The sequence below is a fragment of the Pagrus pagrus genome, assembly GCF_965226575.1.
Source record: "Pagrus pagrus genome assembly, chromosome: 17".
NCBI classification, from domain to species: domain Eukaryota; kingdom Metazoa; phylum Chordata; class Actinopteri; order Spariformes; family Sparidae; genus Pagrus; species Pagrus pagrus.
This window is the reverse complement of record NC_140201.1, coordinates 7,870,418-7,892,088: the sequence shown is the minus strand read 5'-3', so window position 1 is coordinate 7,892,088 and position 21,671 is coordinate 7,870,418. Positions and strand designations below refer to the sequence as shown.

Genomic DNA, 21,671 nt, shown 5'->3' with positions numbered 1-21,671 from the left:
AAAAAAATAACAAGCCCACACAAATACACGTCCCCACATACCTTCTTCGGCGTGACAGTCTTCTTCCAGGTTCACCAATAATATCCAAAGCACCGAAATCAGCGTTTTACGGAGATCCATGTTTGTCTGGCCAGTTCCGCGGGGCTCTTGTCATCTCTCTCCAGCCTGCGCGCAACGCACCGCAGCAGAGACGCACTCAGTGTTTCGAGCGGAGCGGAAGCCGTCTGGGCAAATAGTGCGGGAGCAACGGAGCACACGGCCTATTTCATATCTCGGGGGAGGGTTTAACGGACGAGATTGACACCGAGCGAGCGCAATGAAGTCGGATGTGGAGACGAGGGTACGGGAGGGTCGTCCTATCAAGGAGCAGCGACCTGAGACATCCGCGCCAGGTGTTTCCACTACAGTCAACAGAGTCTAACGCGCAGTGCTCCCTTTTCTACAGACTACAGGCTTTTTTACAGAGAGGGGTGTCGGTGAGTTAGGACCTTTCTTGTGGATTTAGTTGGCTGTTGGAGAGTTTAGGGAGGATTACACTCCTCTGTGCACAGAATCCTGCACTTGTTTAATGATCTCTCTGTCTTGGTTGCAGAGATTCGGTTTAGTTTTATTATTTCAATTAACACAAACAAACTCAACACAAGCCGGAGAAGAAGAACATCTTAGTGAACTGTTGACAAGTTATACACAGTTATATGTGGACATTTAAAGGGGCAGTATGTAGTTTTGGAGAAGAAATTCAAACTCTAATAGAATTTTACTATTTACAATATTAATGAGGTAATAACATAAAATCAGAAATATTTATTTTTTCCATAAATGAATAAACGAGCTGTTCTCAGCGGAAAATAAGTTCCCTAGAACAGTGTTTGAAGCTAGAAAAGTGGCAGGGTCCACCACATATAAAAAAAGTAAAACAGTATGAGTTGTCCTTTAAGGTCAGTTTGTTTATTCAGTCATGAAAGCAAAGAGAGTTTGTTTATTTAGCTTGTTTAGGCATAAAAAAGAATCAGTCAGTGAAGATCTTACCCTTCTGATTAAAATGTCTCCCCCCAAAACTACATAATGCTCATTTAATAGTAAAAACATATGTATGTTGACAAAAATGTGAACAATCAGACTTTAGAATTACAAAATATGTCTACTTGTATTATCAACAAGAAACAGTAGCAAACCCCTAGGGGATCTTTTTTTTTAATGGTCATATTTAAAGGAACACATACTGTAGCATGGGCCGACATCAGGCATATGTAACAGAGGCTGTTTTCACTGCTCAGTGTTTAATGAGCTTCATACGACTGCACAAAACTCAATAGGAAAACACTTACAAGCAAGGACTTCACTTTGTGTTGAGAAGTGGCGGGAACATAAGGGGTAAGATAATATCACTGACAACCTACAGCAGGTGAATAAACATGTCAAGGTTTAGGTTTTAATATATGCCGGGGTTGGTACTCTTACAATGAAACAATTCAAGGGCTTTTCAAAGGCAAAGTGTTTCAGAATTAAAGGCCAATAAATCATATAGATTTTCAAATATACCAGTCTAACCCAGCACTGTCCTCAAGGGCACCACTGTGTTGGAAAAGTAAAAGTAAAAAACAATTTTAAAGTGTCTTCAACATATGGGATTTTAGGCAATGTAATGAAGAGATTGTATAATGTCAGAAAAGATAATGGGTGATGATGCATATGGCGAATCAAAGTTATTTTCATTTCCTTTGTTAGTTAGGATTAGGATTAGGATTAGGATGAGATTCATGACAGTTTCAAACATTTTTGTGCAGCTGGGACTTCTAACATGCGCGTTTTTTTTTTGACTGGTGATTCTGCACATCTAGTTTTTACGTTCAAGTGACCATTAAGAGTGAAGTTAGATACGGGCCTTGTCTTGTTAGCCCGAAATAACTGCCCAGAGGTGTTGCCAATATGGCTGCCGAGTGGTAAGACTTGCCTAAAAAAGGACTTTGAGGTCAGTCACTTTAACTTTTGGCAGTTTTTCTAAACGTTTAGCGTAAATAAGAGCCATAGGCTGATTTACTAGCTAATGTTGCAAATGGTCAAGACGCTCAGGTGATGAAAATGATCCCATGTACAGAAACAAACGGTAAATACTATTCAGAAGATGTACGACGCTAGGTTAACGGCAAAAAGTGAAGTGACTAACTGAACTACTACATATAATTCAACCTACAGTAACATACTGCACCTTCGCATGCAACCTCAAGATGACTTTAGACTGCTTTTTCAGGTTTATTATGTTTATGATAATTCCATAAAGGAAAAACCCTTTTAATATGTGTCAGTGTCGCCACTTCACAAGAAAAACACCTCAAAAATTCCTTCTTAACGTCAACAGTCACACGGCAGAATTTAATCAGCATAATTGATATAGCTGTACATTTTCTTTGCACACACTCTCCACAAATTGACTCGAGAGTGTAATGGAAATCACTTCCTTCTCAGGGGACTATTGATTTGATGCTCCTTAAAGTGAGCAGACATGTTCATAGTTTTCTGCACCGAGCAAATGTTATCGAGCTCTTCCAGGTTTGTGTGTGTGTGGTTTTTCAGACGGACGAGGAGAGTGATGTATTGAGACACGGAGGTGATGTTTCAAGAGTTTGCGTCATTGCAACACATAGACTTCACTTAACAGTCCCCCCAGTCCGTCTCTTATCGCCGTCGTCACACACACACAACCTGAATTGATCGCCCTCACAGTTTAGCTTGGAAAGCAATACAGTTTATCGCTGATTGACAAGCAAGATAGCGTTTTTTTGTTTTTTTTGCAAAGAGAAAACTAGTGATGTGACCACAATTCAGTCTTTTCTGAGTGCTGAAAGCAGAGAGGATTCAGAGAGCTCTCTCCACCATATGCATTTTAAAAAATCATCACATGGTTCATTCAAAAATTTCAAACGGATCATCGCGAACATTCAGCTCCTGTAATTGAACTCAGCCGAAGTGGTTTTCTTATTCTTCTGCTTGAAGCGGCCCTGCAAATTACAGTTACCTAATAATGTGGAATTCTGTCCATTCATCAGTCTAATTATTGTAATGATCCTTCTATCTTTACTTACTAAACAGTGTGTTCACCTTCCTGAATGAAAAACCAGAATTTAGGTTTCTCTTATTTTTGTAAGCTCATGATCAGACAGTCGAGTTCAAAGGCCAAAGCTGAAACTGACTTTAATGATATTCAGCCTCCACTTGGCAGCTCCTCTGTATGTGCAGCCAGGCGCTGCTATTTAGCTACTTTTCAAACTTTAATGACGTGCTAATGAAAAGGCTAGTCAGCACACCTAATTTTCCCCTTAAGCAAGCCCTGCAACGGCCGGACATAAAACAGCTCCGTAATAAATGTAATAAGTACTTTTAATACCGCACACACTCACACACACACGTATACACGGTCCACACTCCCTCCTATATGCTCCATAATCAACGGTAAGACTCATTATCGCCGTTGTCACCCAGCCCCCTCTCCCTGCTCTCTCCACTCAACCACATGCTCACGCACACACACATACTCACACACAGATTATGGGCCATCAGGCTGACTGATCCTCCCCAGCAGGGGGGCTGGTAGCCTCAGTTCTGGGAGCTGATGAACATGATCATCTGTCCTCCTCTGTGGTCATTACTCACCAAGGACAGAGGCCAACAGCCCCACTCACTCACTGTGCGTCTCTCTCTCCCCTCACAGTCCATTACCTGCGTGCACACAACACACTCTCTTTTGTGCTCTCGCTCTCACATCCACCGTGACCACATCTGCCACGGAAAATTTTAACATGTGTCAATTTTTAGTGTGTTTTTGCCACGACGTTAAGCGCTCGCTGAAGTGGCGTGTCCAGACTTTAATTTTGACGTGGGCGGCCCAAATCTGGTTCATGCAGGGGTGGCCTGAAATATGTATTAATCCACCATTTCTGTCTCCAGAGCCACTAATATGACAAACGATAATACACAGTAGCGTGGCTTACTCTGTTTAGCTTGCAATTTTGCAGTGTTTGCTGCTGAAATTAGCAGGTGCTGGGGATGCTTTGGTAGCCGCTATCACTCAGGGCTCCTTGAAATACTTTTCTCCTGCTCTGCACTTCTTCTTCCTGATGGTTACTGTTTCAGAGCCATGTTTGTATTGTTTTTGAACCTTTCATTTTACCTCCGCCCACTTTCTTGACATAGCAGTTTGAGTTAAGCTCGTAGCTAATCATGGATGACCTATGGGCACACGATTTTCTCTTTCACTGCATGTGTAGGGAGAGGAGAGACAAGGGTTACTGACCAAACACTCTTTATTAGTGATTACTGTTGGAATAGAGCGCTATTTAATGCTTATTCTAATAAAAATGTATCTTACTTAACTGTAAGTTTTTACATTATAAATATACAATATTTCCTCCTTGTAGCACTAGAGGGAGCTCCACAGATAATAGCTGAGAAAGATAAATAGACCTACCAATCACAACACCACACAAATGTAATATAAAAAACTTTATTGTTTAAGTCCACAAAAAGATAATGTAACCACATACAAAAGAAAACAACTAAAAAATAGTCAAAGTATAAAGTAACAATGAAATGAAAATAAATAAGCTTGTTTGGACCAAATATTGTAATGACAACATTTTTTGTACAACTTCAAATATACAACACAAGAACAAAATATGAAAGTCTGGCATTTGATCGGTCAAATAACCAATCATAGTTTAGGATTATTACGGGGTGGCCAATTAAATTAGGGATGGCCCAGGCCACCCCTTGGTTACGCCCCTGGCAAATTTGTCGTTTGAATTCTTACACTGTAAAATCTTTTTAGCTTGTACAACCTAAATTTAATGGTCAACTTTACTTTCCTCACTTTTTTAAGTAAAGCCAACTTATACAAATTACAGTGTGCAGTTAAAGGATAAAGATGTTTTTTTTTTTTACCTTTATTTTATTATTCACAACCAAACCCATGAAAAGAACAAAGCCAATAATATATTAGTGCTTATCTTAATTCTTTCCGACTTCCTTACTCTGACTGTAGCACTCAGCACCAAGCTCATTCATTCCCACTGGAAACTTTAACAACTGGTCTCAGATATAAAGATTTATTTTTAAAAATGGCTCGGTCATTTTCTGAAACAGCTGGGCACTGTAGTTTTTAAACAAACATTACTCAAACGCGACTTAATAGTGCATTTGCCAGGGACCGTTTTCCAGCTCGCATTTAACCACATCAGCGTATATTTTTGCAGCAACGAACATATAACAGGTGAAAAAACTACAACGCCCACATTTGTGGCATTGATGGAACATGTCATCAGGACCTACACTTTTTACTAGTGTTTGGACAACAGTTGAGCTCTGACTTGGAGGAATAAGCTATATTAGCTTTAGCTACACACACAGTATGCTACTAGCTATTTAGACTTGTCAAGGATAATGTTGACAGTAATAAAAATACTGAATATAGGCAGCCTGTCTGAGAGAAGCCTTCAGCTCCATTTTACTTGATTGCTTTGCACACACACACATCACTTTTCCCCTTTTGGCCTCTGTCAACACATGCCAACACGAGCAGGCTGAATCTTCTGCACCCCGCCACCCACCCACCAGCCATGTGTTTGTATTATTGATCAGAAGCACAATCGCTAGGGAAAATAAAAAAAGATGTAAATCACAACCTGATATCATACAGAGAGGGGGAGGGGGCGATGAAGCAGAAAATAGATGTCAATTCCAGCACACGTACATGTGGATGCAGCTCAGTTTCGCAGCTTCATTATAATGGCGACAATTTCATGCCGCCCAGCCCTCTCTGCTCCTCCTCACATACATGTTAGAGAGACGGGCGGCGAGGAGAGGAGGGAGCAGAGTCACTTGACCTTTTCTGTTCGCTGGCCGTTTCCGTAATCAACCGAGCAGAACGAGGGAGGAACAAAGACATAACAGGAGAGAAGGTGTGTGAGCCTGCATGAATATACACATCTGGTTAAGAGTACGTCCACAGTAAGCTGGCTAAAGCTGTAAATGCTGTTTACAAAAACTATCTGGAATTGAGGTCGCTTTTGTAAAGACCTCTGCTCCGGAGAGTCACGATGGCCTCGGGGCTGGGACGTGTGCCATGTAATTCCAGCTGGGGATCTTTGTCGCATGTCAGCCCCCTTCTCCCCCTCTTCACATTTCCTGAATGTCCAAATATATATATTTTTTTATCTTCCACTCGATCCCCTCCTTTTCTCAGTGATCACCTGCGGTATGCTGTGTTTCAGTATGATGGTGAATTTACTCACAATCTCTCAAGTCAAAACTAAAAGAGATAAAATACAATAGCTGTATTTGGGTGTTGCCGCACTGACACAACAGAGTTTAAAAATTGCCATATTTACTTTACTTTTAAACACTGACCAAGTCAGAAGATGATTACGGTGGCCCTGAGAGCTCAACACAATGCAACTCAAGAAAGGAAATGCAAATAGACCCAAACACAGGCAAGTTAAAAAACATTCTCACAAATTACTTGCTCCTTTTTTCTGTATTTGGTTGTTTTGTCTCACTTTGCAGCATTTTTCTTCCTTAATGCGCTGCATTTGTTTTCAAATTGGTGGAAATGTTTTCTTAATTTGCTTTGCTTATTTTTTTCTATTTGTATGTGTTTTCTTGAGTTGCAGTGGATTGAACTCTCAGGGCCACCGTAGATAAGCGTATCAAGCCACTCTGCAGACTGGAGTCTCTTAGTGAAACCAAAGTGACAGCTGTCATACATTGCGGGTCTAACACAGCAGTTAATGTTTAGTAGATCTGTTTTATATGTTCTGTATGTCTCCAGTAAGCATGGGTCGGATAGTAACGGACTACATGTAATCAGAATCATGTAATCATATTACAAAAAAGTAACTTTAATCAGCCTAGATTACATCTGAAACTTTCTGTGACTCATAATACATTTTACAGACTCATAGATAGCAGCCACCTAAATACATCAGAAATTAACAACGCCCCATCTTGTGGTGTTAAAGAAAGTGAGAAAAAAATCCCTGGTTCTGTGCCTTTATCCGTTTCTGCACCAAAAGCTAATGTGGTCTATTCTGGGCTGAGACCAGTCCTCCGTCCAAGTTATGTTGAAATCTGTGCAGCAGTTTCTGTGTAAATCTGCTGACAAACCAACCAAGCAACAAACAAACGGACACGTGTGAAAATAAAACCTCCTTAGTGGAGATAATAACAAAAAATGTGTAATTTGTTTTCAGAAACGGACCATTTCAGAGTAATCTCCCCCAACTCTTGGTATGAAAGTTTTATCAGTGTGGACATGGTGCTGCTTGGACACCCATGCTGCCCCCCTTCCTTTCTCCTCCTGCTGCATAATGTCACAGTAATTTTTTGACACCCTTTGGGATTTAAGATGAAGCGTAGGAGGAGTGAAGAGGGGTTGTGGTGGGAGGTGAGAAGGGAGAAAGGGAGGGAAGGGAAGGAGGGGAGGAGAGGAGAGTAAATGGGACGATGAAGGGAGCGGGTGTTTGATAACAGTAGGCCACCAGTCCCAGATGTATTGTAACATAGCTGTTATTCCCAAGACGGGATCCTCTAAACGCTGCCAAGTGAAAAGGTGTTAATGTGTCTTTGAGAGAGATATACGCCTACACACATGTAGTACACTTACACACACGTACAAGGACGTCTCACACACACACACACACACACACACACACACACAGCAGCGGTGACAATAACAGATATAAAGTGCTTTAAATGGGCAGAGGGGAGCAGGCGTCACTCTTTTCTTTATTCAGACGGGTGTGCAGAGGATCGTCGTTCCCTTTATGAGATGATTAGCTGCCAGGCGTTAATCACACCAACATTTCATAATGAAATTAGATTAGTGATCTGCTCTAACAATATCTCTGGACAGATTGTTTTTATTACCTTCATTAGTATTTCTCTAATAGGCTGTTTGTGATTTGTTAAGTGGATTTATTACAATCATACTTTTCTTTTATTAATGCCAATGAGATAATAACCTTTATCTGTGGTTTGACTATTAATCAGACTTTGAACATCACATGTGGTGTCAGAGCGAGGCCAGAGGGAGGAAAGGTCGTAGTTCATAACATGTGTAATGTTAAAGGGATAGTTCGGATCTTTTGACGTGGGGTTGTATGAGGTAGTGTAGTCAGTGTATTACCTGCAGTAGATGACCGTCAGCTCTCCCCCTGTGTGGAGAAGCAGCATGTAGCACAGACAGGGAGGCAGAGCATTGTACTGCTAAACGGCACCGACAGGAAGTGTACGCTATATTTTGAACAGTTTTGGCGCTTTACATTGCCGTCAGACAGCCCTCTCCTTTGGGACTACATTCCCTCAACCGTACAACGTCTGTATTCCTACGCACGAGCACAGCTGTGCCTACCCTGCACTGCATCACCCGGCTGTCCGGCAGCAATGTAAAGCACCGAAAATGTTCAAAATATAGCGTACACTGAAATGCATATATGTTTTTCTAGGCATGCCTTCCTTAAGTTGGCTAAAATACGTCTTCTCTAAGCCGTTCTCATTTAGCAGGACAATGCTCCGCTTTCCTGTTGGTGCTATGCTGCCTCTCCACACGGGTGGAGAGCTGACGGTCATCTACTGCAGGTAATACACTGACTAGGCATAAGTACCTCATACAACCCCACATCAAAAGACCTGAACTATCACTTTAAGAGTTAACCAGGATGGTGTGCAGTTACTTTTTATCTTTACATCAGCCCGGTTTAAGAAGCAGGTCACGCTGGTGTCCCAGCGGCTCGTCCTGGGAAAAACGGGTAAAGCAGCCCGTGGGAGGGCGACTGTCATCGACTCATGAGTCCTCGTGTCGCAATTAGTTCCGGGTACAGGAGTTTATGGTGTCGTCAAGGTCATTTGAAAGAGTCGGATGAGGACAGGACGTGTCTCAGTAGAAGAAGAGCTCAGATTCTTTACTTAATAGATAAAGGTAGTAATACAACTAGGTAAAAGTACAGAAGTATTATCAGGAAAATGTACTTAAAGTGTCAAGAGTAAAAATATTTGAACTGCAGAAAACTATATCTTCATATATGACATTATCAGATTGTTGACATTGATGCAACAATGTACAATTAACAGTTTATTGTTGTAGCTGGTTGAGGTGTACTTCACTACTTTATTCAAAGTTATTTAGTTTAGTCCGGTGGTTAACAACCTGAGGGTTGGCAGAAAGGAAGTGCTTCTGCCATTGTGCAACCAAAACAGTTAGAGTCGTTGTTCTACCTCGTCTCCATCTCCAGGTAACGGTGGAACAACTGGAATAACTGTGGAAACTCTACACTGCAAAAGAAACAGAACAAGGCTGATGGAGGAGGCCAAGAAAGCGAGGTAAAACGAGAGTGAACGGACGAGCGTTCACTTGATGGTGTTGTGTCAAAGTCTGCTCCCCCGCTGACATGTGCTTCATCTCACAACCGGGATTCTTTCTACCAGATCAGTAAGAAACAAAACCTGCATACTGCATACAACCAAGTAACAGCAACGCCACACTGGGGAGGAAGGAAAGTTGAAAAGTTGTCTGAAGTACTTAAGCCCAAAATAAATGACAACATATTTGACATTTAGAGGCTCCGATCTTAAATGCACCGAATCCATTTTAGTATTCCACCAACCTTAAATATTCATTTCGAACCGTGGTTGATGATTAAGCAGCTTATATTACTCGCTGTCCTCTTCTCTGGATGTTGTTATGGCTGGATGAAATTAATTCTCTCGGAGCAGCCGCCACGTATCTCACTTTGGAATTAGACTCTTCAATTAGCTTGATAACACCACTCACGGAAGCTGTGGCCAAAAATAAAGAATCTCATGTAATTGAGGTGATGTTGCTTTTGAAGTGGTACTGTTTCCAGACGGGGGAGGCTTTTTTTATTTTTTTATTTTTTACTTCTGACCTGACATTTCTGCCTGAGCACTTAGGCAATTGGAATAACAAGGCAGCACAGCGGGTCTGGATTTTTAATGCTAGTCACAAACAAGATCTCACTTACACCATTTTTGCTTCCAATTTCCTGAAGTTAAGAGGACAGGAACATTTGAAAAAGAGATTATAATAAGTGCTAAGCCATCCTGAAAAGTATTAGATAGCTTTTGGCAAAAGAGATAAACATGAGACATAAATCCTGTTCTGTTGTTACTGACCAACTTTTTATCTTTCTCCTGTGAAACTCATCGTTTAATTTCGTCGCCGGAGGGTGAAAAGGGAAGAGAGTGGAACGGAAGCAAAAGACGGCAGATGGACACCGAGACAGAAAAGGTGTGGAGTGAAATGTAAATTTGAAAAAGACTTAAAAAGAGCAGGGAGAATGAGGGGGATGTCGAGGCGGAAAGGAGGACACAGTAATGGCGGGGCCAAGCCAACTGTCAAGTAGCCATGTGGCAGTCTGCAGATAAGGCCCATGACTAAGTAATCAGGAATATACAGTGTGATCTACTGCTCGCCGACACATTCCCGGATATGACATCTGCCCGGCGGCCTCATTTCTCAACCACAGCAGGCCGGTTCTGAGGCGACTCACTCGGCGGGAACTGAATCCGATATCGTTCTTCCAAAGGATTGTTATTCCAGCCACCACTGCTCCTGCGCCGGTATTTTTAAATATCAACACAGATAGCACAAACCTATCGTGACTTTAGATAAAGTTCAATTATACAGTTTACACAGACGGCTTTAGTTCGTATGGAGCCGCGCGCGTGTGTGCGTTCGTCTTTAGAGGGATGATCCTTTTATATTTAAATCTGTGTGCGAGTGTGTGTGTTTGGTAGTTCGGGGTTGCAGGGCGGTTTATCAGACGCTGAATACACTCTGTGCAGGTGATGGGAGATTAGGGAACGCCACTGTTTCCAATTTTTAGAGCCGAGTTCAGACAGTCAGGAAAATGGAACAACTGTGACTTCTTTTGCTTTTTCTTCACCTCCATTTCCTTTTCGATAACCACCTTTTTTTCCCCCTTCCTGCTCCTCCTTTTCACCCTCTGCATACCCTTCCTCCTCACACTCACTTCTCACTTCATTTCTTCCTTCCACCGGCCCGCTTCTCCAGCTCTCTCGCTGCTGTCGTTTCTTCTTGCAGTGACGGTGGTGCAAAATGATGTCTCTATCTTAGCTCTTTGCAGTTTGAGAAAATTAGAAACTCGAATTAAATTGTTCATCATTAAAAATGTAAGAGAGAAAAAGAGGAAAAAACAGCAGTGTGTTTCATCTTTACTGCAAATCAGTGGGAGGGGGAGGACATGTTAGGCTGTACGCCAAGAGTTTGGACTATCAACACGGCCAAACAAGCAAAACCAACTGTGTCGGCTCCAGCTGAGAGGAGAAAGCACAGCGAAGTGTGTTCTGCAGGACTCAGACCCACGGCATCGAATTCTGCTCTTAATAACCAGAGCGATTCCAGCAGCCATTAGCCACCGTTTTTTAGGGTCATGTAAATTTTTTATCCCCTCATGGAGACAAGGTGAGGGAGAGGAGGGCATTAAAAAAATCAATTGATTTAAGAATGAGGGAAATGGAGAGAAAGGAGAGGGAGAGAGGAAGCAGTCGAGTGAGAGTGAAAAATGTGTTGGTTTGTCAGCAGGGGCTGGATGTCTCGGGAGACACCGATGGGAATACATCACGAGAGACAGATTATATTGCAGTGGTATCCCTCTTTGCCTGTGTGAGTGTGTGTGGCTACACATGCAGGTTGCACACACACAAAGTGTGTCCGTGTAGGTAATTTCATGATATCTTGTTTGAAAACTCTTGCGAGGTTACCTCAAAGCCTGTGCTGCACAATTACAGTGTTATTGTCTTTTGTATAGGGATGAGCGAGTACACCATTATCTGTATCTTTATCAGTTAAACCGAATAAATGATATATATCTGTACTTAGATGGCTCAGGTTTAAATCAGAAGTGGGGGGAATGAAAACTCTGATCAAACTGTCTTAATTAGGCAGTGCTGATAAACTATAAACCGAGACTCTGCCTTATTACATGTCTATGTCTTGCCTAAATTGTTCGAGGAAATGTATTTTAGCATAGCTTACTGTGTAGCTGCAAAAGAGAAAGTTCTTGAAGTTTGGAAGTGGCTCCATCCTGTTCCTGTGTTGTGAAAAGAGAGGCGGCAAAAAAACTGAAAAATATTTTCAAAAGCATATTTTAGTGTTCTGTTTAGCTGTAATACAATATTGTTTGTTACCAGCGGACCCTAATGAAGGCCTCGAGTTGACTGATCATTGGTCTAATAATAAAGGTTTACTCTGTATAGTCGCCATAGTGTTTTCTGTTTCAAAACAAATCTGGGGGAGTGTTTATTGGTCCATTGGTCCCACCAGTGCATTCTGGTTGTTGTAGGAAATACCGCTGCCTTTTCCTCTTACAATTTCAAAGCTATATGTGTCTTTCTACTGCATAGAAAGCCCAGTTTTTACAAGGACATCTTTCCAGCGGTGAAATACTTCTCGGAGTTGATCAGAAGCTGCTTTATTTATTATTTATTAGAAAACTATTTACAGAACAGCCTTTGCTTCAGATCAATGCTTTTGATCACAAGCGTAAGAGAACTTTTTTAAAGAGCAAAGGTTTTTGTGAACTGGGATGAAAAAGCTTCACCCAATGAGAGCTTTCCTTTATCACGTACAGATACTGACATGTTATGTTGAAGCGATACTACCCGTAAAAACTTAGTCATCTGTAGCAGATACTTGTTTAGGAGCTATAATAACGAGGAGCTCTTAATCTCTGAATGCAGCCCACTGGAACTTGTTTCGACGTACAGCATGTCATTGTGAAGTCACAGTTATTTTGCGAGAGACACCTCGTCCTAGCTGTGAGACGCAGGGTTCAGCCTCACTACACAAATACAAAATGTGTACCGGCACGTGTGGCGTGCTGTGTAATTAAGCGGCTTCCTAATGCAGGGCACAGGGTGTATAAATTAGATTACAGCTACAGAAAATCAAAGGTGGTTTAATAAAAATCTTCCCTGCCGCAATTAAGACATAAAACTTCGAGCTCGGTGTAGTCATAGAAACATGCAAGAAATCAACTCCTCACCCTCCTACTGCTCCTCATTATGAGCATCAGTGGAAAATAATGCACACACAGAGACACACACCACAAGGAGCTGCTTGCATATCAGAGGGAAGGATGAGAAGATAATTTTAGGAAACAAAAAGGAGCTAGAGATTAAAAGTTGAAAACGGAAGACAGTGAAAGAATTTAAAAGTACAAAAGTACATACTGTAGAAGAAGCATATAAAAAAACAAGTACATACAATCACTATGGAGAGAGATTGTAGATTCACATATCGGTGAGTCATGGAGCTCAGGGGGTCCGGCATTGGCTGGATAGTTGGCAGGCATTAGGTTACTGTGGGGCCGACTGAGGGGGACAATAAAGAGAGCGAAATATGCATGGCCAGGAGAAGAGAAAGAGACAGCCACATAGCCAGACTCCTGCAGAGATATGAGGCATTATAGAGGTCTATGACCAGGGTCAAACTGTTTTTATCACCCCTGTTTATTCCTTGGTGCCGGATGATGGGGACTTCAAATTGCACTAAGATTGGATCTTACAAAAAAATGAATATGAATATTATGGTTGGAGGCTGGCAATAACACCGGTCCAAGAGGTCCACTTAAAGTACAAGCCAATCTCATATCAATACACTGCCATAGATTGGACTGCTGCAAGAACTGAGGCATTCATCGCTGTTATCTTGAAGCTTAACAGATGGCAGATCTTCTTCTTTCTCTTTTTCTGGCCACTCTCAGAAAAAGAATCACTGGAGGTAGATTACAGTTGATAGCTCGGTGCAGAAAAAAGCCTCTCAGTGTGAGCTGTTTATGATTACAAAAGAGAGAGTTTGGATAGTTTTCTTCTGGCTGGAAATGGTGCCCCAGTTTATATTGCAATGGAATTTTAAAGGAACTGGAAGTTTTTAGAACAAGATGTCAGACCCAAAGAGGACTTTTGAGCACCCGCTATTACAGCCCGCCCAGTCGCCAGGATAAAATGCTGCTAGTTAACATTTCTGCAAACCATTGATATGTTCACATTTGTACGCATCTTACTGACAATGTGTCTTATCGCATTCACGTCTCATGACCTGACTCTCAAATCTAGAGTTACCGAGCTAGTGACCACAGTTCAAGACTTTGTTTCAACATTTGCAAGCGTGACACTACAGGATATTTTCAAGGAGACCTCAGGACAATTTCTAGCCGTGTTTATTGCGACAACAAGCAGATAATTTTAATGGGAACTCCGGATATTTCTAACCCTAACCCTAACCTAACCCCAAACCAGGTATTTTAAGCCCAAACATGAGCTTTTCCTAAAATTGTAGGTGCAAGTTACATTGGAAAGACATAGTATGGGGAGCGTTGGCTAATTGGGAAGACATTGTAGAGCCGTTGACCAAATGCTGACCTCTCACCGTCTTCCCAATTAGCAAATGCTCTCCGTATACCCCGTCTTTTAGGTGTAACTTCCATTCGTTGGGCCAGTGTTTGCAAGACGTATGTGTGCTATCTGGGTGGTTGCTGTGCATTGGAATGCGGCATAGTGTTATGTGTAAAAAAAAACATACATTTCCTGATGAGCCTACCTTAAAGGTGTTTTTGATTGAAGTGATTATCCATTGGGGAAAAAATGGCATTGTTCAGGGAATCTCAATGGGAAGTGTGAAGCCAGTGAGGGATCATGTTACAGTACATTGCGCTGGCGAGGGTAGGATATGAGGATATGCCAGACATTATGCACCCCTGATAAAGCATCTTGTAGGCAGATGAAAAATATAAAAGTTTGGTGACATTTTGTAGCACATAGCCATGGAGGTAGGAGTGACACAGGAAAATGAACTTTCCTCAAAATGCTTCACCCAGAGTGCATGCAGTCACGATGGGACCGGCTCCCTGGGAAACATTGATTGGCCTTTCAATATAATGATGTCTTTGCAGTCACGGTTTTTGCAGAGCACCAGATGAGACCAGATACCAACATAATTAGTATCCAACAATTCCCTTTAAAATTGCTGCTGGGGAAAGAAGATGTGCAGGCAACACTTAGCCAACGTGTTGCGTCTCTGTGAATATGGTCAATTAAGGAAATCCAAAAACAAGCAATTGTGATTTATCTAACTGCTGTAATTTCTTCAGCATACCAAACTTTAAAAACTGCTTGTGTAAGAGAGCAGACACAGGACTTCATCTCTGCCACTTCAGCAAAACTGCCGCTTGCAAATCATGTTTCGGGCTGTCTGTCAATCTTTTAAAGGAAGTTGTCGAGTCACAACATCGGCGTGTTGACATTACCCGACAACTTCCAAACACGCATGGCCACTCGAAGCTTTGCTTTATTTACAAGTACAAGATTAGAAGGTGTGTCAACATCCTGCAACTCTCCTCCCCGACGTCTCCGGTGTGCGCTGACGGTGCTCAATTTTGCTGGGACAACAGCGCATTTGCATAATTGATTATACCTACAGTCTACGGAGCAAGGTACAAGTGGGCCAAAGGATGAGGAGCTAAGCACATGCAAATTCAAAGCAGAATATTCATGCTTTCCGATTGCAGGCTCTCTCTCTCTCTCCGGGATTTCTGGAGGCGTGTGGCTGAAAAATTCTTCCTCAAACTTTGGCTGAACTTTCTCTACCCTCCATTGGCATTAAATATGTAGTACTGTGTTGAATGCAGCTAAATTTGGGTTGTGTAGACACAAGAAAAATCAGCATTTTTTCTTTTTAAGGAGGTTTTTATGAGCTGCCGCATATTTTGGCACATTGTGTTTGTTTATATTTGCTTGTGTGGCATGTCGCTTGCACTTGCCAGTCTTTCTTTTCATCCGGTTCCAAGATTTCCTATTTTTTGTGTTGTGTGCGTGCATGACTGTGTGTACATATGCGTTCCAGTGCGTGCATATGCTTTGAGATTACATCTGGTTTTCAAATTGCTTTGTGCGTGCCATTTGCATTCGCGAGAAATGCAATGACACTTTTAACAGTTTCTTCAGAAGTGTGTAGAAGTCACCTCTAAATGCATAAATTGGGAAAAGGCGAGTGACGAGGGAGTTAGTGTGCAGATCAGGTAAATGATTTCCTCCCTCTCAGCCCCAAATGAAAAGATGAAAGGCCAAATATGGGCACCTGAGGCTTCGGGGATTACAGCGCACTGTGGAGATGGTTGGTGGTAAATTAATTGGACCCAGAAATTGATGCCCTTATTGCTTTGACCAAAGGATCAGCAAACTTCATCAAGTTGGAGCAGAGTGAAACTTTGTGTTTAAACCAAGAATGTCATCTATATAGAAAATGCAGAGCAACAAAGACACATTTTAACCAGCTGTAGAATTCCTGGAGTTGTGCTAGAAAGCAGTCGTATTCACATAACTCTTGGGTTGCAAGGCTTGCTGTAGATAAAAAGGCATTTTGTTCACCGACTGTACTCGTCGGTGCAGACATCGCACTTCTCAAGTGAAGCTTGAGATCGAGAAAACGCTTATGGAAATATCGGCTGACACCCTGTTGACACTTTGCTTACATCAGTCTCTCTAATTATCCTTTCCAGTAGACAGAATCACTGTATTATTCACACATACACACACAAATATACACAGTACCATACATGCATAAACGTGGGGTTTGTAGGCACAAATGTACACATGAACTCAGTGAAAAAAACATACAGTCCACATGGTTACTCACATAAAGACTCTGGAATACACACATTGTCAGTTTTACAAAAAATCCCCATTTAGATTTTTTTTGGACAACTGCAAATGAAAGGGAAAAAAAACACTTTTTTAAAATATCTAAACTGACCCACTGACAAGAAATCTGCAAAAAAGGGGAAAATAAATTAGATAAAAGTAATTTCTCAACAGCAGGGAGAGGAGGTTTTTCAATGTCTGACCACTGTGATGTACAGAAACATTTCCTGCATCATTGCTACAGTCAGCAACACCCATCCCCGCCACAGTTTTTTCAACCTTGTTTCCATCTGGCAAAAGATACAGAAGTATCTGCTGTCGTACCACCAGACTACAGAGCAGCTTCTTTCCCAAGGCTTTGTAACCTTGAGAATATTATTGTATTTAAGTTCACATTTAGACAAGAGGAACATAAAACCCATTGACACAAACTGCTGTGGACACTTAGTGTTTGATGGCTTTAATGCTGCAGTTCAGTCAAAGCTGGAGGTCAGAATTTTTGTAGATCAAATTTCCTATTTCCATCCTAAAAGCGTTCCAGCTGCATGATGCTAAAAGTTAATAAGAAACTTGGCTGACCTTAACAAAACAGTGGCTCTTTGGCAAGTGTACACACAAGTGAACTCTCGGCAGTTCAGCCCCCTTACATATATAAATGGAGTAGAGGAGGGAAAACAACGTGAGTTAACAGACACCATTATACTTTCTGTTTTATGGCACTTTCATTCTTAGGACATATCCCATTTACTAGCCTAGTACAAATAGTCTACAGATACTGTTCTTCCTACCCCCTCCTCATAGGTGCTGCCATTGTAGTGTTACGTCAGACAACTCTTCACTCATGAGGTGGGGGTAGATAGATTTGCCCCGAGATTACAAGTAGGAATTCTGACTTTAATTGGCGTTCAAAATTTACATTTTCTTACAGGAGCTCAAGTTTTTTGAGTTTTTGAGTTGTCTGGAGCGCAACATAGACTCTAATGGCAGGTATCTACAGCATCTGCACACACAATCAGTATCTCGGAGGTACACACAAATGCAATACGAGCATGTAAACCCTCCCTGCTGCTGTCAAGAAATGAGAGGAAATGAAACAATTTTGAGCGATGCTGTTAAAGCCCTGAATACCTCGAATTCTCTTCCGTTCATCTACCCGCATCTCTCAGTCATTTGCTTCTGAATATCTTTGAACTCCTATCTCACTACCCCCCACCTACTCCTATAGGAAGCCCATTCTTCATGCAGCCTCTGGTATGTCTTGTGTGTGAGTGTGTGTGGATGTGTGTGTGTGTTTGTACCTGGTGCACATTGATTTAACCAGGTGCTTGTCGTTGTGTGGCGCTTTTGTATTACAGCACCGCAGTGTAGCTTGTGTGTTCTGGTATTGGATTCCCAGGCAGGAGGGAGGTAGGAATACATACGTGTCCCACTGCTCTACTGCTAACAGATCAATATGCTGAGAGAAGAGAAGAGAAGAGAAGAGAAGAGAAGAGAAGAGAAGAGAAGAGAAGGTGAGAGAAGAGTTCCCGGGGTAAGACATCTTACACCCAGATGAAAATCCCCTGCAGTCTGCAATTTAGGCCCTCTTCAGGATGAGCCAAAATATATTACACCAGCGGCGTGTCTGATCAAACTTAAGTACCACCAGAACCTTGCCTGTTGGAGCATGAATACAGACATAATAACACGGCACAGAGAAACAGTTGTCTCATTTTCAAAATGTCATTTTCATATGGTCCCCCCAAAATACTTACCTGGCTATCTACTGCTGGTCTACATCCTAATTATGTAAATGACACAGGAAAAAAAAAGCTCTTTTTTTTCTTTCCCTTGTTTGTTCCACAAAATCTGCTATTCCTCACTTTGGGCCTTATAAGCATAAAAATTGCTGTAATTATGTTCCAAAGGCACTGCACTAATAGGGTTATCTGTAACCTAAGCGATTTGGACACGATTTGCTTTATTCATGATGCGTTGCCAGTGCCACTCAAATTATTGCTGCATTGTATTCCTCAGAAGACGAAGACATCCTTCAGGTTTTAAGCTGAGCGGTGTGAAACACAAAATTAGGAGGCAGGAGGCATCCTCTTAACCAGTGTCTAGCAATAAAGTGTTATTAAATGTCCAAAGTTAAAATGTATTCATAGTAATGTGTAGTAATGTTCTAAGAGCTAGCATGGGGTGACTCCACTGGTTTCAAAAGTTTCCTCATTTATGGTCTCAATTGCTAGTTTTGAGTCTTCAACATTTTTTCATATTAACAATATGACTACATCTGTACTTTCCGAGCTGGACCACAACAACCAATGAGAGAGGCGTCCTGGAGCAGCTGACAGTGCTGCCAAGCAATGGTAAACATTCTAGTCCTTGAGGCTAGCTAAAGCACATACATTTTCAGTTGATCAAAATATTTACCTACAGTATAATAATATCCTATAGCAATTAACAAACACACAAATCACCATTTACATTTTCTGTTCCCATACATCCCATGATACTCAAGTGAAACTCTAGATGAATAAGAATATGCTGCATTTTATTAACATATCTTCAAATGTACTCTTTCACTATAACCCCCCAACCACTGCATATATATATGAATATCAAAAGAATATGGTTTGATGCTTCCTCACGTCAACACACACCTTCGCACAAACACAAATACATATGCTGCCTCCGTGGCTGTGAGGAATAAATAAAAAAGTTCAGTGAACGTAAAGAAATGACGTCAGCTGACTTATACCAACGCAGGCCAGCTGAACTACCAGCCCACCAAACCCAATCCCAACTGCCTGTGGGCTGGCGACTGTCAGCTTTATAGACTGCATACACCTACAAACACACAAACACACTGATTCTGTCTAACTCGCAGCCTGCCTCTCTATCACATTACTCTTCCTCCCACAGGCCAAACCATGAATCTTCATTCAGGGAGATACGGACAAAGACGGAGAACGGGATCGAGGCTACACAATGACTGCAGTGAGTCAGTGCTTGTAATGTGATTTGTCACTCCCTCTGCTCTCTCTCTGATGTGATTACCAGACGGGCTTCGGCCGGCCGTGTCAGATGAGATGGTGGCCTCTGATAGGAGAAGCAGAGCAGAAACCAGGAAGTGCTTGGCCCAGTCTGCAATCTGTCACAACGGACACGGGAATACCGGATTCGAAACATGATGAGTGTGAAGATGTTGGGGGACTTTGGAGGTGTGTTTACCTCTGTGTGTGTGTGTGTGTGTGTGTGTGTGTGTGTGTGTGTGTGTATCTGAATGAATTAAATGGACTTGACAGCATTTGCTATATACTCTCATTTCTCTCTTACACACACACACACACACACACACACACATAAATCTGTCTGCATCAGATACCCTATGTATTATCTTAGTGTCACACAGAACATCTATCACTTTGTGTGTTTTCATGTGGTGTGTATCTCCGGGAGAGGGGATATCTACTTAACAGTTGTCCTGCTAAGCCTTTTTTTGTTGCTTCCCATTCTTTAAAGGTGCACTATGTAATTTTAAACAGAAGAGAAAGATCTTCAATGACTGATGTGCCTAAACAAGTTAAGTAAACAACTCTGTTTTCATGACTGAATAAACAAACTGACCTTAAAGGACAACGCAATTTCATACTGTTTTACTTTGTTTATATTTGGCGGACCCTGCCACCTTTCTAGCTTCAAACAGTGTTCTGAGGACCTTATTTTCCTCTGAGAACAGCATATTTATTCAGTTATAGAAAAGATAAATATTTCTGAGTTTGTATTATTACCTCATTAATATTGTAAATATTAAAATTCTGAGTTTGAATCCCTTCTCCAAAACTACATAGTGCCTCTTTAATGCAGGATTTTAAGGCAAGATTTGTTTGTTTTTTTATCAGTTGTGTAAAGTGTGCAAAAAAATCTCTATCCCAGTTTTTCTTGGTGGCTTGACTCCTGCCAAAACTGATGATTAAATGAATTAGAGGAAATGGCTAAGACTGCATCTGTCAAGGTTATCAAAACAGGACCCAGATGCAGAACAACAGGCAGGTTAAAAAACTAAAAAGGGAGCTTTAATGATAGCCGAGTCCAAAATCCGAAATCCAAAATCTAAGCACCCAAACAGAACTAATCCAAGAGCAAAAACTAAACTAAGTACAAACCAAAAACAAAACCAGTGCAGGTGGGAAAACAGACGAAGACAGAACGTGGAAAGTAAAACATGAAACAAGGATATGATCTATAAAATAAAACTGAAACGACCAAACCAAAAATCCAAACTGTGACATCCTGCCATCTTTCCCTTCAATTAACAAAGATTGACTTCAGCAACATGCCAATCCGTGATTGTATAAGCTGTTGTCTCAATTGACAATTTAGCCTTTGAGGGCAATGGCCAATGTTTCAGGGCTTTCGGTGTGGCCAGGGTGTATCCAGGTAACTGATATCTGGGCCAAGGATTTCTCTGCCATGCACCAGTCATTGTTTGGATGGACACAAGACAACATTTTGGCTATTCTATAGAAGCATACATGTGCATGTGGAGGCAGATAAATTCAAAATGAACTAAAATAAAGTGAAAATAGTTGTCATACGACAGCTGATGGGTTCCAAAATTGCATTTTGGCCGATGCTTTTCTGCCTCCTTCGCTCTCCACACGGACGTTTGGTTGGTCAGTACTTGGCAGACGAATGGAAACCAGAACGCTTCCAATACCAAAATAGTGTCCCTTGCCTGCAGATTCTGCATTCATATGCAGATATATGTTCATAGGGATTAGCAAAAGGATCTAAATATCGTTAGAGACGATTATTACCCAGCATCTTACCTCATTAAGGAAATGTCTTTTGGAAGGAATGTAGACACCTCATTTTAAATACCTTTTAGATCCAAGCAGCTCAAAAAGGACGTTCCTGAAGCCATCAGACACCTTGAATGATAAATCTTT

The 21,671-nt window shown here is 41.5% G+C and overlaps 1 protein-coding gene across 2 annotated transcripts in view; it reads right to left on the bottom strand.

Annotated features, from left to right (window-relative positions):
- epha10 (EPH receptor A10) overlaps positions 1-390 on the bottom strand; it is a 164,943-nt gene extending 164,553 nt beyond the window's left edge. Inside the window, exon 1 of one of the 2 annotated variants that reach the window (XM_084379205.1) lies at positions 42-390. In XM_084379205.1, the coding sequence (XP_084235331.1) occupies positions 42-120 (79 nt within the window). In that variant the 5' untranslated portion in view covers positions 121-390. The remainder of the gene's footprint in view (positions 1-41) is intronic. The other variant, XM_084379206.1, reaches the window with a different exon arrangement.
- Positions 391-21,671: the final 21,281 nt, after the last annotated feature.